Genomic DNA, 15,768 nt, shown 5'->3' on the forward strand with positions numbered 1-15,768 from the left:
CTGATGGAGGGGTTGGACAAGCTCCTTCCTGTCTCCTTTGGAAGGCTCTAATCCTCCTGTTCATGAGGGCTCCACCCTCATTATCTAATCACTTTCCAACACCCCACTTCTTAACACCATCACTTTGGAGATGAGGGTTTGAATATGAGAATTCGGCAAGGGGTAGGGGGTAGAACACAAACAGACCACAGCAGATGGCAAATTTTCAAAATCCTGTGGTTTTCATTTTCTGGTATTTACTGCATTAATCTCTATTGCATTCAGCAATTTCAGGCTTATTAAAGGGGTTCTGTAGTGCATTGCTCTCCTTCTCATGTGTGAAACCAGGACACTGTAATCATAGATGAGAAATTGCTTTATTTAAAAAAATACTTTAATATTTGGCTCCTTTAATAAGGAATCTGTCCTTGAAGCCTACGAGCTCCTTCATGTTTATCCCTCTTGCTGCCTTTTGCCAAGACCAAAAAAAAATCTGCTTAAAAAATCTTGTGGAAAAGTAACATTTATAATATGACCCTAAAGTTTAGATAAACTTTTAGAAATGCAAGACTGGTTCTTACTCGTACTCCCGTTCCATGCTAGCTGAGGGAAGAAGCTAGCTACAAATAAGACAAGCTCTTTTGAAGTAATTAATAATTCCCAAAGAAACATTGGCCCACTGCTTTATTATAACACATCTCCATTTTTTAAAGGAAGGCAGTCAAGGTAACAGATGGAGAAGGTTTTGGGCCTGACAGTTATAAATAGTCCTGCAGTTGAATCATGATATATTTGCAATTTTCTTTCTTTGCCATTCCGAAAGCTGGAGATCTCTCTCTCTCTCTCTCTCTCTCTCTTTCTCATTCTGTCTCTCCCCCCCTCCCTCTCTCCCTCTCTCTCTCTCCCGCTCTCGCTCTCACTCTCTAGCTCTCTCATAGTGTTCTTATTTATTTATTTATTCTCATTTTTTAAAAAATTTATTGATTTTTTAAAAAATAAATGATAGCGGAACACGTTACAATTCTTATTACATCTATACAGCACAATTTTTCATATCTCTGATTGATCTCAACCAAGGAGTACACATTATTGCCATTAGGTTAGAACTCTAGCACAGTGGAGTAAGTGACAGTGTTCAGGTCCTCTGGAAGCTTTGTTCTTATTCTAGAGTATTGTCACTAACACCAGGAATCTCTTTTCCAGGGAACCTTGTGACTAAGACTGCTATCCCAAATATTGCTAGGATTCCTCTTTTTCTTATAATCAAAGCAATACTCACTTAATGACACTATGTTGCCAAGGGACAAAAGGACACTATTCCTGTCTTGGATGTCATGGGTAGAAGATAAACCAGCTAAATAGCAACAGAAGATAGTAGGAGATAAAACACCACCCGGCATTATAATGTTGATAATAAATTAGAAACACCACTTGGTGGTTCTAAGTGTATTTCCCATAATACGGAAAATTATACCTAAGAGAGCATCAAAAGAATTTTGAATGTTCAGAAATTATATACAGAGCAAATATACTCTTTTTCCTTAAATAACTTGAAACTTAAATGGTAGAAATTTAAGGAAAACCATCAAACTATCAAGTATTTTCAAGAAGAGTGTTATCCCCACTGCTGGGAAGGATGTGGAGAGAGGAACCCCTGATGTTGGTGGGCACTTAGTACAACCATTCAGGAGGGCAATACGGCTGTAACTGTCAAAATGTCAAGCGTGCATTCCTTTGTTCTAGAAATCCTTTTTCTAATAATGGTGGGCTGGGTTGTTTGGATTAACTAACTGCCTTGCTAAGAACAATTAGGAAATCAAAGCCAAATATTTAAAATCTGTTTTAAAGGCAAAGGATGACAATTAAAGAATCCTGGGGCCAAGATCCAGAAGAAAATCAAGACAATCAGACTTTGAGGACTTTATTCTTAAAGACACTGGGGTAGAAACTTAGACTGAAAAGTTGGCTTAAGGGAGAAAGCATAGACATCCAAGGGATGGCTAAGGAGGACCCTGGGACCCACTCAGTAGGAGCTGGAAATGGGCCAGCCCTCATCAAGACTGAAACTTGGTTTTGAACCATTTTTCACCTACTGACTTGGTTGATTGAGACAATTCTTCATTGAGCTTCCAAAAAAATAATAAATCCCTAATGTTCTAAGGCATCCACTATTTGTATGGAATTAGATCCTGTCTTTATATCAAGGATCATATTTGCTATATACCTTTCTTTGGAGAATTAAAAGTCACTCAAACGATATGCTGCATGGATTAATTCTCCAGTAAAATCTTAGTTGAGAACAGTTAAATTAGATTTTCTGGGATTGTAAATGTTTCCTGGTCACCAGTCAGAAACTAGAGGGAGATAGATATCTTGTCAGAGCTTCAAATTATTTCTAGAATTTTTATAGACCCTAATTAGCAGTCAATAAATAGACAAGCATATGAGGAGGTAAGATAATGTGATATAAAACTAAGATAAACAATAGACACAAACCTACAAAGAATAAGATAATATAATTACATATATGTATTTAAAAAAAATTATCAGACAAAAGTAGGCACAGACCTGAAAACTATTTTTAATATCTAATGGAAAGCCTAGAACTAATAAGTTATAATAACAAATTAAGAACTTAGTGGATGAATCTGACAGCCTATTAGGTATAGCCAGAGATAGCTTTCTTTATAAACTAGAAGTCAGAGAAATCAAAAGAAAATATCTGAAATACTAAAGCATATTGATACAAAATGCATAAAAGAGAATAAGAGTCTACAGGAATGTGGCCAAAAGGGTGCATGTGTCAGGTGGGGTAAGGCAGAGGCAATATTCAAAGAGATAAGGACCAGAAAGTTTCCAAAACTGATAGCAGGAACTTGTCATGCAGTCAGGAAGTGCTACAAAGCCTGAGAAGGATGAGTGCAACCATACCTGAAAACATGGAAAAACTGCTGAAAACCAAAACCAAAAGTGAGTCACAGGATAGGACACATTACCCTGGATGAACAATGAGACTATGAGCTGACTTCTCAGCAGAAACAGTAAATGACAGGGTATTTTCAAAATGATTAAAGAAAATGTAGGAAAGGTATTCACAGAGAGATGTTCAGGGATGGTAATTACACTGCTGGAAACTATTTATACATCAAATTTTTGCAATCCTGTAGTCAATCGTGTAACTATTAAGAAGGGTAAGATAAGTCTTTAGATAATAGAATATTAAGATGTTCCAAATATATGGTGAGACTGCAAATTGGTGCAGCCAATATGGAAAACAGTATGGACAGTCCTTAGATAACTGGGAATGGAACCACCTTTTGACCCAGCTATCCCTCTCCTCGATCTATACCCAAAGGACTTAAAAACTGCATACTACAGGGACACAGCCAAATCAATGTTCATAGCAGCACAATTCATAATAGCTAAACTGTGGAACCAACCAAGATGCCCTTCAGTAGATGAATGGATAAAGAAAGTGTGATATATATATATATATATATATATATATATATATATATACACACACACACACACACACACACACACAATGGAATACTATTCAGCATTAAAAGAGAATAAAATCATAGCATTTTCAGGTAAATGAATGGAGTTGGAGAATGTAATGCCAATCCCAAAAAAACAAATGCTGAATGTTTTCTCTGATATAAGGACACTGATTGATAATGGGATTAGAGCGGGGAAGCATGGGAGGATTAGACGATACAGCAAAGGGGTGGGGAGGGGAAGGGAGGGTGCATGGGGGTAGGAAAGATGGTGGAATGAGATGGACATCATTACTCTAAGTACATGTATGAAGATATAAATGGTGTGACTCTACTCTGTGTATGACCAAAGACATGAAAAATTGTGCTCTATATATGTAATATGAATTGTAATGCATTCTGCTGTCATACATAACAAATTAGAATTTAAAAAAATTTAAAAAGAAATAAAATTAGAAATATGTTCCAAATATATATATTTAAGTGAAAAAATCAGGTTATTATTATAATAACCTTTTTATTATTTAAATGTATTTCAAAATATCATACTCTCTATCCTAATTAAACATTTATTTTTTAATTGATAAATATTTAGCCCCTAACAAATATATTTATAAATATATAAAAATTTACAAATATCGAAAAAATTAAAAAGCAGGTTACCAGATAATATATATATAGCATATGCTCTTTTTATTTTGTGTTTTTATTTGATAGAAAGTTTGTTCGGTCACATTCTTTTCCCACCACTTATATAGTACTTTTATATAATTAAGCATAGTAAGCATAGAAGTATAGGCACCAAGATGTTAGTAGTGGTTCTCTTTAGAGGATAGAATTATGAGAAGATTTCCATATACTCTATAATTTGTATAAATAATGAACATGTATTATCTAATCATAAAGTTATTTCCCTTAAAAAAAAACCAAAAATCCACTCAGTTATATGCTTGCTGTTGACCTTGGCTCCACTGCAGCTGTGTTATAATAGATACCGTTAAGTGCATTCCATTACCTTTGTGTAGAAGAAACTTTGCAAAGTAAGGGTCCAGATGAGACCCTCAGACTCAAGTACCTGGCTTCCCAAATCTAAGGAAGACCCATGTGAGCAGTGTCCCTGGGAGCCCCTTGGTGGCTCTCGTTTTATGAGAAGCATTAGTCTGTGGCCACCCTTCTCTGATTTGAACAAAATTACATCTTTTGTAAGAAACTTCAGAATCATGTTAAGAATTGGGTTAATTTTTTTAAATTTCACTTTTAATTGACATAATAATTATTCATATGTATGGTTGACAGTGTGACATTTTGGTATGCGTGTACAAGGTGTCGTGATCAAATCTGGGTAATTAGTATATCCATCATTTCAAACATTTATCATTTTTTTGTGTGTTGAGAACATTTAAAATCCTCTCTTCTAGCTATTTTTAAATATACCATAAATTATTGTCAGTTCTAGTCACCCTACTGTGCTACAGAACACTACAATTTAATCCTCCTGCCAAGCTGTATTTTTGTACTGTTAACCAATCCTTCCCCATCCTCTTCCCCCTGCCTTCTCAGCCTCTGATAATCATTATTCTACTCTCTACTTTTATGAGATCCACTTTTTCTGCTTCTGCACGTGAGTGAAAACCTGTGGTATTTGTCTTGCTGCGCCTGGAGATTAAATTTTTTTAATTGTCTTTTTCCTTCTAAAATGTCAGCCTAAATTGCAATATACGCCGTTCCCTAAAGGTGAGTCGCCAGCAGTACTCCTGTTTCCTAAAGATAAACCTGCATTGGTTCAATTTCAGTTCCCTCAATGTAGTGCAGGGAGTCAGGACATGTGATTTTTTACCCCAGGTGAGACGTCATGGGGTAATTTGGGGTGATAAAGCACCATTTGGGGTTCCAAGTCTGAATTATTTTTATAGGCCGAGAGATCCGTCTGCCTCTGCGAATCAAAGGGGAAGGAATGGGCCCTAAAATTCACTTCAACTTTGAACTGCTGGATATTGGGAAAGTTTTCATTGGATCTGTACATTGCTATGAGGTAAGCCTACAATCTTTCAATGAGACTTCAAATGATACTTAGTTTTAAAAATTTTTTTACTTTGTGTTTTTTATTTGATAGAAAGTTTGTTCGGTCACATCCTTTTCCCACCACTTATTCTCATCCAGACCCCAAAATGCAGACTCCTCTCGCCTCACCCTGTTGAGAGAAGCAACTTTCTCAGCCTCAGCCCCCTTGAACTTCACTAAAAGCTGAAAAGCATCAAGCCATCATGTAATTGGTTTTATCCTCTTCGTTTTGTAGATTTCAAAGGGGGAAACCATAAATACATCTTCCCATCTGTTTAATGCTTGTTCCCTGACAACATAAATCCTCCAGATCAGAGGAGAGAGAACTTTTTACATTTTCTAGAATGTCTTAATGAGGCTAGCTGTTTTCAGAATTTTCTTTGAATGCCCTATTCTCCAATCCATGTTTTAAAAAATAGTCATCATGGTTACTAGAGGAGACCTTCCCTGCTTTGTCTTCCCAACGGAATAGAAAATGGAATTTTACAAGGTGGACTCATGGGTACTTCAGGGTCAAAGTCACTCCAATGTCACCTCATCTTTAAATTTATTTCTAAAGCACATTTTTGCACTATATCAAACTATAACCATTGAAATTTCTTTTAGAAATTTCTAAAATCATGTATATTTGTATTCAAAGAGGTTATAAATGTAGTTATTTAATGAATGGCAAGTCATGTTCTGTGTGTGTGTGTGTGTGTGTGTGTGTGTGTGTGTGATTTCTAAATATTCCTTACAAAGCTGTGGAAGATAGGCTTTATTCTGCCTATTTTACACTGAGAAATACAAGGCATAAGGTTATCCCCTCAACAACATAGCTATTAATGTGTGTTGAGATAGTTCTAGTGCTTTGACATTTAGTTAGTCCTCAAAAACCCTACAGAGTGGGTTCAATTAGTTCCCACTTTATAGCTGAGTAAGCTGAGGCTTAGGGAAGATTTACTAGTTAAGGTAACGCTGGGTAGATCCAAAACAAAGGTTCAGTAGGTGCTCCTCTCCAGTGGATAATCTGGAACCAAGGTTCCTTCCATCTTCTGCTCAGCCATCCCTACTGTGGGCCTACAAGATTGTGGCCTCACCTGTGTCATGCTGGCAGGAGGGGAAAGAGCATACAGGAATGTACATGAGATTTTTATAGGAGGTGACACATGGGACTTTCATTCACATTCCATCATCCATATGTGACTGCAAAGAGGCTGGGGAATGTGGCCAGACTGTCAGCAAAAACAAGGAAAGGGGATCAGGAAACAGCAAACCTGGCTGCCAGAGGACTTAAGTAAGTTGGCCAGTCACACCGCTTGTAAATGTTGTGACCCCCATGTTACCAGCGCCCTCTGTCCTGTTCTGGGAATAGAAGGCCCTTTGCTGGCCTTTCAATCTGTCAGGATCTCAGCCTCCCACTCTCTACCCTGGGCAAAATCCAGCCTACAGCCAGCTCAGCTCTAAACCCTGCCTAACCTGGTGTGGGCACAGTGTCCTTCATCTCTACATTCTCTAGGGTAATTACAGCCTAAATGGGGTGATGCAAAAGGTAAGCAGAGATGTTAATGTCACGAGGAAATGGAGCATACATAAGAATACGATTTGAATGAAGAAGTCGGTCACAGGAGTGTCAAAAAATGAAAAGTGGTACAGCTATATTCTGCATTGTTCTATGTTGCACTTGAGGGAAGAGTCCCTTAGGTAGAGGGAAAAGGGCAATAGTTCTTATTAATTGGTATTCCTCCTGTAACTCATGCAGTGTGATTTTCCCTTTCATCTTTACAGAAGCCACGCCAGAAAAGAACCTTTAGTTTTGATGCAAAATAGTTAGGGTTTCCCTGAGTGTAATAATAATTTCTTACAAATTTAACAGAAGTGTACTTTAGGCCACTTCTCTCCCCCCAGCCTGGCCTCCCCACCCCCACCCCACCCTGCCAGATTTTAGCAGTAAAGCGAATCACAGCCAGCTAAAGTGCTAGGTGAGGAGATGCATCAGATCAGACAGCTCGGAGAGTGGAGCAGTGGCAGGAAGGACATGGTGAGGTGCGTCTCATGGGAGTGTTTTGCACTCTCTGCGCATTTAATGCTGATGCCTCATTGCGTCTCTCTTTCAATTTATTATATTACCTGCAAGAGACGAATTTGAATAACTATTGCCGTTAGTCATTGCTGAGCTTAGCAGATATATAAAGAATAAACCATAACCCCAGAGAATACACTCTTCCCCAGCGTAATTAAGAAGGAAAACAAATGGGAGATGAAGTTTTATTATAAATGTTCCCTTCTCCCAGGAGTTGGACCACAAAGGTAAGAGTATCACCAGTAATCAAAAGGCCCCAGAATCATGTTCCAAACTATTTCCTGGATTCTGTGTTTATAAATAGGACCTCCTTTGTCAAGAGGTAGGAGAATGACATGCAGATTTTTGAAAATGGAGGAATTGTAAACTGTGACCATATAGAAAATCTGGGTAAAAATAGTACTTTTTTAAAAGCTTTTAACCAAAACAAAAAAAAATGAATAAATAAAATAAAAAGAAAAGAAACAAAAAGGCAATTTGTACATTTTCTCAGAGAGAACAGGGGGCCTTCAAGTTACCACTAGCATGTGCCTGTCACTTCTTTTTTTTTTTAAATTTTATTTTATTGGTTCTTTTTAGTTATACATGACAGTAGAATCTATTTTGATATGTCACTTCTTAAGCACAGGTAAATTCTGTATCCATTCTGCTTAGCACTGGGGACACAAATAATAGCCACTATCACTTGCAAGCATTATTTGCCTGGCACTATTCTACAAATTACGCAAATTAATAAATTTAATTTTCTAGCAGTATGAGAAGTTAATAGCACAGATGGAGAAACTGAGGTTCATAGAAGGTAAGGAGATTGTCCAGAGTTACACAGCCAGTAAGTTAATGGCAAGGTTGGGATTTGAACTCGGGCAGTTTGGCTCCAGAGTTTCTGGCCATAATCACTTTTCTATGTGGTCTCATTAAAAGGGCTAAAGGGTGAAGCACCAACCAGGCTACCAGGGAACTTGGAACAAGGGAGATAGAAAACAAACATAAAAAGATGAGTCAAACAGCAAGCAGCCTTTACTTATGGATTGCTTTAGTGAACTGGCCATCTTTTCTTGGCAGAAGTGGCCATCTCTCTCTGCAGAGGCCACTGACTTTTTTTTTTTTTTTTTTTTTTGGTACCAGGGATTGAACCCAGGGGTACTTAATGACTGAGCCACATCCCCAGCCCTTTTTTATATTTTATTTAGAGCCAGGGTCTTGCAGAGTTGCTTAGGGCCTTGATAAATTGCTGAGGCCAGCTTTGAACTCACAATCCTCCTGCCTCAGCCTCCTGAGCTGCTGGGATTACACGCATGCACCACTGACTCTTTCTAAGCTACTACTCTTACTGACACAGCTTGATCCCTGAACTCTTTCTCCTCAGTTTACATCCTTGGTCACATAGCCCCTTTCTCTGCCTTGGTCACATAGCTCCCTTCTCTGCTGACAACAATAGGCCTTACTTGATGGGGGCTTTTTCTGGACTGGTCACTGAGTGTGCATTATCTCATTTAATACAAAAGTATTCCAGCTCCTCTAAAAATATTTTCTCACCACTTTGCCACTCCCATCCTCACTTTTCACCACTCATCTTTCCAAGTAGTCATCCAAACTAGTCAACCACTATTTCCTCTGTCCCCACTCAGTCCATTGCAAATATTGTCTTCTTCAAGATCAGCTTATATTGCTGACCTCTGTCTACATCTGAGAATCCTCCTCCCTGGATTCCAGATTCCTGACATGCCTCACACTTTCCTGCTAACCTTATTAATGTCTCTGTGCCCTTTGACCTCTAATGCCTTAAGTGCAGGTTGAGGGCAATTCCTGTATAAATTAAGAGAGCATGCTGTTCACCCTTTAGGTATAAGGACAGCATTGATGTGGTGTCTTTGGAGGCTGAGAATATAATGCTGCAGCTGTGATGAATGGCAGGAGACGAAGGCAAGATGCAGAGGACTCAAAATACCTCTGGCCACACAAAACAATGTGCAGTCAACTATGGGTGGCATCCTGGTTCCAAGAACAGTATCATAGAAAAATAAAACTTCTCTATAGCAAAGCCATTGTTTGCCTAGGAGTCCAAAACAGTTACTGATGGTGCTACAGAGAGAATCCCTGTCATCTGAAATCCACAAGGTCTAATGTATGTTCTTAAAGCTACATGATAAGCATAGGCTCAGGTATTTCCTGCCCCTCCATTCTGACTTGCTTTTGCTCTTCAGTATGCCATTTAACTTCAGCCTTCTCACTTAATGGAAAGTAGCTACCTTCCCTTGATTACTTTATAGATAATATCAACCAAAAAGTGTATTTTAAGACTCTTCATCAATAAAAGGGATTATGATCAGACTTGATAGCATGAGTGTAAGTGAATAACTTCATTTTAAAGAGGACACTAAAAACATCAAATTACTTTCTGGCCTAAGAATCCTATCTTCAAACATTCGAAACATCAAACTGTTCTTGTCCCCCGAGAGCTTTCCTTTGGTTCTCATTCCTGCAACTTTCCCTGTGTAGGTGTTGAATAATACAGCCACGTTGCTTCCTTGAAAGTTGATCTCAGGTCCCTTGACCTTTTCATCCTTGCCTTTTATCGACACAGGCGATACTGTCCAACAAAGGCAGCATCGATGCCCTCTTCAACGTGACCCCTTCAACTACGCCGTTGGGGGCCTGCTTTGTTTTCTGTCCCAAAGAGGGGATCATTCAACCAAGAGGAGTCCAAGCTATCCAGATAAGCTTCAGTTCTGCCATCCTGGGGCACTTTGAAGAGGAGTTCCTGATCAATGTCCATGGGTCACCAGAGCCTGTGAAACTGACCATTAGGTAAGCTACATTTATAACTAATGTGGAAACTAACCAAAGTTTTCACTTACTGCCTTCTTGAACTTAAAAACTAGATCACATCTTAGATGCCCAAAACTGTCCTTGCCAATGTAAACGCCTCAGCTTAATGGAGTGTGTCAGATTTACCCTGATGCTTCCCTAATGAACAAGTGTGATCTATTATACTAGGGATAGAGATCCTATTTGGAGACCTAGTTTTTCTATAAATTTTAACCTTTTAGAATAAGGATTTAAACACTAGTTTCTAGTTACTCTTTGCTTTGGGATGTTTAGATAAAATGAATTATTACAGTAACACCTGATAAAATCATCTTCTCTCCTAAGCTTTAGATGTAATAACAGTTTCTCTAAACCTTCATCTTCATTTTTACTTTAAGGGAAATCTTTAAATGATCTTACCTAGAATGCCTTCAAGCAATGTAAGAGAATCCACTTAAAATGTCCTTCAGCCCAGCCTAGATTCTTGCACCTTTTATGCTAGAAGTCTTTTGATGGCTTTCTCAGCTGCTTGTGATAATTGAAAGTCATTAATAGCAGAATTTGTCCTCAGGTTTTGAAAAGAAGTTCTCTGTTACCAACCCATTAAGCAGATACACAACTTTGATTCCTGGTACTTTAAAAGGCCATATCTTTCAAATAGAAAGATCATATCTTCGAGAAATATTGCTCTGACTCCATTTCAAATCTCCTGGCAACAGGTTGTTAATTACCATGACAGTCTCTTTATTATGGTTGCTGCTAGTCATTTCCTCCACCCCTATGTGCAAACTGAGATCCTTCTTGAAATGTAATGTAGAAAAGAAACAGACACTTGTGGCCTGAAGGATCCTAGGAAAATTTACTGATTTCATGATACCTACTAGTAATTCAGAATCTCAAGATCAGTTCAAAGATGATTTTCATTTATTCTAGAAGTCTACCTAAGTGTCCCTGTTATGGACTGAATTGTGTCCCCTCAAAGTTCAAATATTGAAGTCCTACCATCCAGTATCTTAGACTATGGTGGTTCTTGGAGATAGAGCCTGAAAGTAGGTAATTAAGTGAATATGAGGTCATAAGGTTGGGCTCTGCTCAGGTGACTGATATCCTTTTGAGATGAGGAAATTGGGACACAGACACACAAAGAAAAAGGCCAGATGAGGGGCTGGGGCTGTAGCTCAGTGGTAGAGTACCTGCCTCACATGTGAAAGTTGCTGGGTTCGATTCTCAGCATTGTATATAAATAAAAAATAAAGGTCCATTGACAACTAAAGAAAAAAACGATTAAAAAAAAAAAAGAGAAAGGCCAGATAAGGACACAAGAGAAGACCTCCTGTCCCCTGATTGGCATCCATTAGATATGTGTACAAATGGGAAGGACAGAAGTACACCTTCACATTACATGAAAGTCAACCCACTTTCTACCTCCATAACAACTGACATCTCATGATAAGCAATTCATTTGGTTCCCAATAACCTTTATTGATACAGACACAAAAATCCTTGACAAAACAGTAGCAAACAAAAATCCAACAACATATGAAAAGGATTGTACATCATGACCAAGTGGGATTCATCCTAGGAATGCAAGGATGACTCAACTTATGAAAATCAATCAATGTATTACAACATTAATATCATGCAGTATTAATGGAATGAAGTAAAAGACTACCTGATTATCTCAATAAATACAAAAACATCATTCCCCCAGATTCAGCAACCATCATGATTTTAAAATTTAAAAAGTCCAACAAAGTAGGAATAGGAGGGAATTTCCTCAGCATCAAAGACCTAAATGTAAAAAAAAAAAAAAAAAAAAAAACGAAAAACAAAAAAACTAAACCCTACTAAACCCTATAAAGTTGTTAGAAGAAAATTTAGGCATACATATGTCTGATTTTGATTTTGAATTAGGCAGTAATTTCTCAAAGCAGCCAAAGTAAAATAGTTTAGACTTCATCAAAATATAAAAAGATGTATGCTTCAAAGGTCACTATCAAGAAAGTTAAAAGACAACCTACAGAATGGGAGAAGGATAGCATAGTTCACTAGCAACAGTAATTCCAACTGCCACCTTGATTCCCCTTTGCCACGTAACCTAACATACTCACAGGTTCTGGGGATTTGAACAAAGACATTTGGGGGAACTATTATCCTACCTACCACCTGAAGTAAGCTAGAAATTGCAGGATGTCTCTATTACTAACTTAGGACAGAACATCTCTCCAAGATGATGAGGCCCTGCTTCTTCATGACTGTGCTATCCTTCTCCCATTCTGTAGGTTGTCTTTTTACTTTCTTAACAGTGACCTTTGACGCACATATCTTCTTATATTTTGATGAAGTCTAATCTATTTTACTTTGGCTGCTTTGAGAAAAAGATCAGCATTTGGAATAAAAGGTCCTTCAAGGTCACTCAGTCTAGTCCTTTCTTTTCTCTGGAGTCAGAGAAACTGAGGCTAATAGAGGTGAAGTGACTGGCCAAGGTCACAGTGAAGTGGTGGTAAGATGGAATTGAAATAGTTTTATGAAGCCTTGGACAGGGATCATGGTATCCTTGATGTTTACTATATGATGAACCTATAATTTGTATTTCTTGATGAGCTATTCACCTTACATGACATGTGTCTCATCCAGATTAACTTCATTCTGGGCGAGGTTGGGTGATCTGTCTGCTCTGCCTCTGCCCCATTCCCTGTTAGGAATGGGGTTATAAATTAACCCAGCATCATCATAAACCCATGGTTTGAGTCTTGAAAATAATTTTAGGGCCACTGTGAAAGACTATCATCTCATAGTTTCCTGGATTCCGTAATTGATTTAATGCCTAGTCATGGTTTTGTCCTTGCCCTCTCTGTGGTTCCTCATCATTACTTTGAATTCATTGGATTCCCTCCCTACTCCCCACTTTCAGAGGCTGTGTCATTGGACCCACCTTTCATTTTAATGTTCCTGCTCTGCACTTTGGGGATATTTCCTATGGTGAGTAATTTTCCATTTTAAGTTTAGAAATTAGATAGAATTTCTGTTGTCTCTACACAGGAGGAGGAAGGCTTGCAAATCATCTTTCTTACCATTTTTTTCACTAGGCAATAGTCAAGAAGTTGTAGAATTGATCCTTTCTTCCTCCATGGCAGTGGTATTTTGGTGCCATTTCCCAGCTTATGTGAAAGTGGTAGCTGTGTCCTGGGCACTAAGAGCCTTCAGGCTGCTACTGTCTCCCCTCCTCTAGCAATGAGACTAGGCGGGCACCAGTGCTCTCCTTATCTGAACATTCTGTGCTCTATTTCAATGCAGATTCTGACTTGCCAGCTGTCCAGCAGCCTTTTTGCGGAGTTGCTTGCAGGTTCAAGGTGAACTCAAGTGTGTTTTGATTCATGTGTCCTATCACTCCAAGTTGAAGGCTCTGCTGTGTTTTTATGTTATGTCTCACTCAGTTGCTTCGCTGAGCTGTTTCTTCCTAAGCTTCCCTGCTAATAAAAATGATGATAACAGCAGCAGCAGAAGCTCCTCTTACTGGCTGTCTTGAGCTTTAGTCACTGCTAAGTGGATTACATGCAGCAAGGCATTTAAACCTTTTAGCAACCCTGCACAGAGTTACTATTTAATCTCTCTAATTAAGAGGAGGAAGCACTGAGCCTTGAAACAAATAACTTCCTGAGGTCACACAGCAGGAGCAGAATTTGTATTTTAATTGTGATGTGTCTAAATGCATGTACTATCAATAAAAATGAGGCAATTATTGAGCCAAAAATTGGTTCTTTGGTGGTGAAATTTTTAAAAACCCCAAAACTTACATTTAACAATGGTGAAGGATCTTTCAAAGTTCAATTCTACCTCCCCCAAAATTTTATTCCTTAGTGCTTAATTGTTTTTATTGGGGAGAACTTAAATCTAATTCAAATCAAATTTAATTAATTGATTTTCTTTGATTTAGCAATTAATTTACCCTTTTTTTGGAAGTGATAATTTAAAAAAAGATTGAGCAATGATAGTTTAAGTACAGATCATAATCTGCCCTGTTTTGCTTTGGTGCCTGCCACTTTGTCTTGCTTCATTTTGAGTGGACCCATCTACTGTGAGGAAAAATATATTAAATATTAAAGTTCTATAGAAAAACTTTAATAATAATATCTTTGTCCAGTTATTTTACCATTTGAGGGTCATGACAGTTTTCTTTACTCCAAACACATTTATTTATGTATATTATGTACAATGCCCCATGTACATTATATTGCATAAGCTATAGTCTATAGGAAAATCTGTATAAATGAAATAGTATGCCTATTACTATAGCATAAAATGGCCAGGTGATTTTTATGAATGTTTATGGTATATTTTAGTGACAGGCTCTTCTGAAGGAAAATGAAAATGATATTCAATTCGAAAATCATCTAGTGGCCAATTAATAGAGGCACAGTCTCTCAGAGGTGACTGTCTGGTATACAGTGTGAGGCATATTCACATTCCCGAAGGCCTGTGCAGCCAGATGAACCCCAAACAGTGCACCCTGTGTTCAGGGAGAGGGCTGGGCAATTGGAGCATGATGCAGCACACTCTTCATAGCACCACAATACCAAGTCCCACGCTAGGACAAGTGGACAACGTGTTCCGTATCATGTCACCCTACAGGAAGAAACAAACCTAAACAAGCAGCTGAAGCCAGTTACTCCAAGAAATCTCACACTTGATTCTTTCTCTGCAATCTAGACTATTGTGCAGCTCTAAAATGTTAGTATAAGTGCTATATACCAATGGCAAGCCAATTATTGAGCCAAAAGAATATGTGAAATTCTTTTATCTAGACTTCAAATACTTAAAAACACCAAGGTCCCTTACCTATTGCATTTCAACAGAAAATGACAAAGTGGAAATATGTGCATATATTTATATATGTATATACACATACATAAATACATATATAGGCTCAGCAGGATTATTTTATGGTTAACTGATAAAAATTTTAGCTGTATTTCCTCACTTCTGCTTCTCCAGTGAGGTCTAACAATATTGATAAAATACAAACACGCACACACACACACACACACACACACAAACACACTGATTTCCTCAAAATGCTACATTTGCTTCCAAGTCTTTACAATTTCAAGTGAGTATCAAAAACCTTAAATACATCATAAAATAAGTGATTTTTAAAATATATTTTTAGTTGTAGATGGACACAATACCTTTATTTTATTTATTTATTTTTTATGTGTTACTGAGGATCAAACCCAGGGCCTCACAAGTGCTAGGCAAGCACTCTACCACTGTGCTACATCCCCAGCCCCAATATAGGTGATTTTTAATGGAGCTACTTCTAACATGAATAGTTAGAATTCTTGTTAGTGTGCT

The 15,768-nt window shown here is 37.9% G+C and overlaps 1 protein-coding gene across 1 annotated transcript in view; it reads left to right on the top strand.

Annotated features, from left to right (window-relative positions):
• The window catches only part of HYDIN (HYDIN axonemal central pair apparatus protein), a gene marked incomplete at both ends in the record, with an annotated part of 332,822 nt that overhangs the window by 96,316 nt on the left and 220,738 nt on the right, over positions 1 to 15,768 (top strand). The window contains 3 exons of the mRNA XM_081274731.1: positions 5,396 to 5,514; positions 10,190 to 10,413; positions 13,328 to 13,395. Of these exons, the coding sequence (XP_081130857.1) occupies positions 5,396 to 5,514; positions 10,190 to 10,413; positions 13,328 to 13,395 (411 nt within the window). The remainder of the gene's footprint in view (positions 1 to 5,395; positions 5,515 to 10,189; positions 10,414 to 13,327; positions 13,396 to 15,768) is intronic.

This window comes from Spermophilus citellus (genome assembly GCF_964194105.1).
Source record: "Spermophilus citellus genome assembly, chromosome: 18".
In the NCBI taxonomy this organism is placed as follows: domain Eukaryota; kingdom Metazoa; phylum Chordata; class Mammalia; order Rodentia; family Sciuridae; genus Spermophilus; species Spermophilus citellus.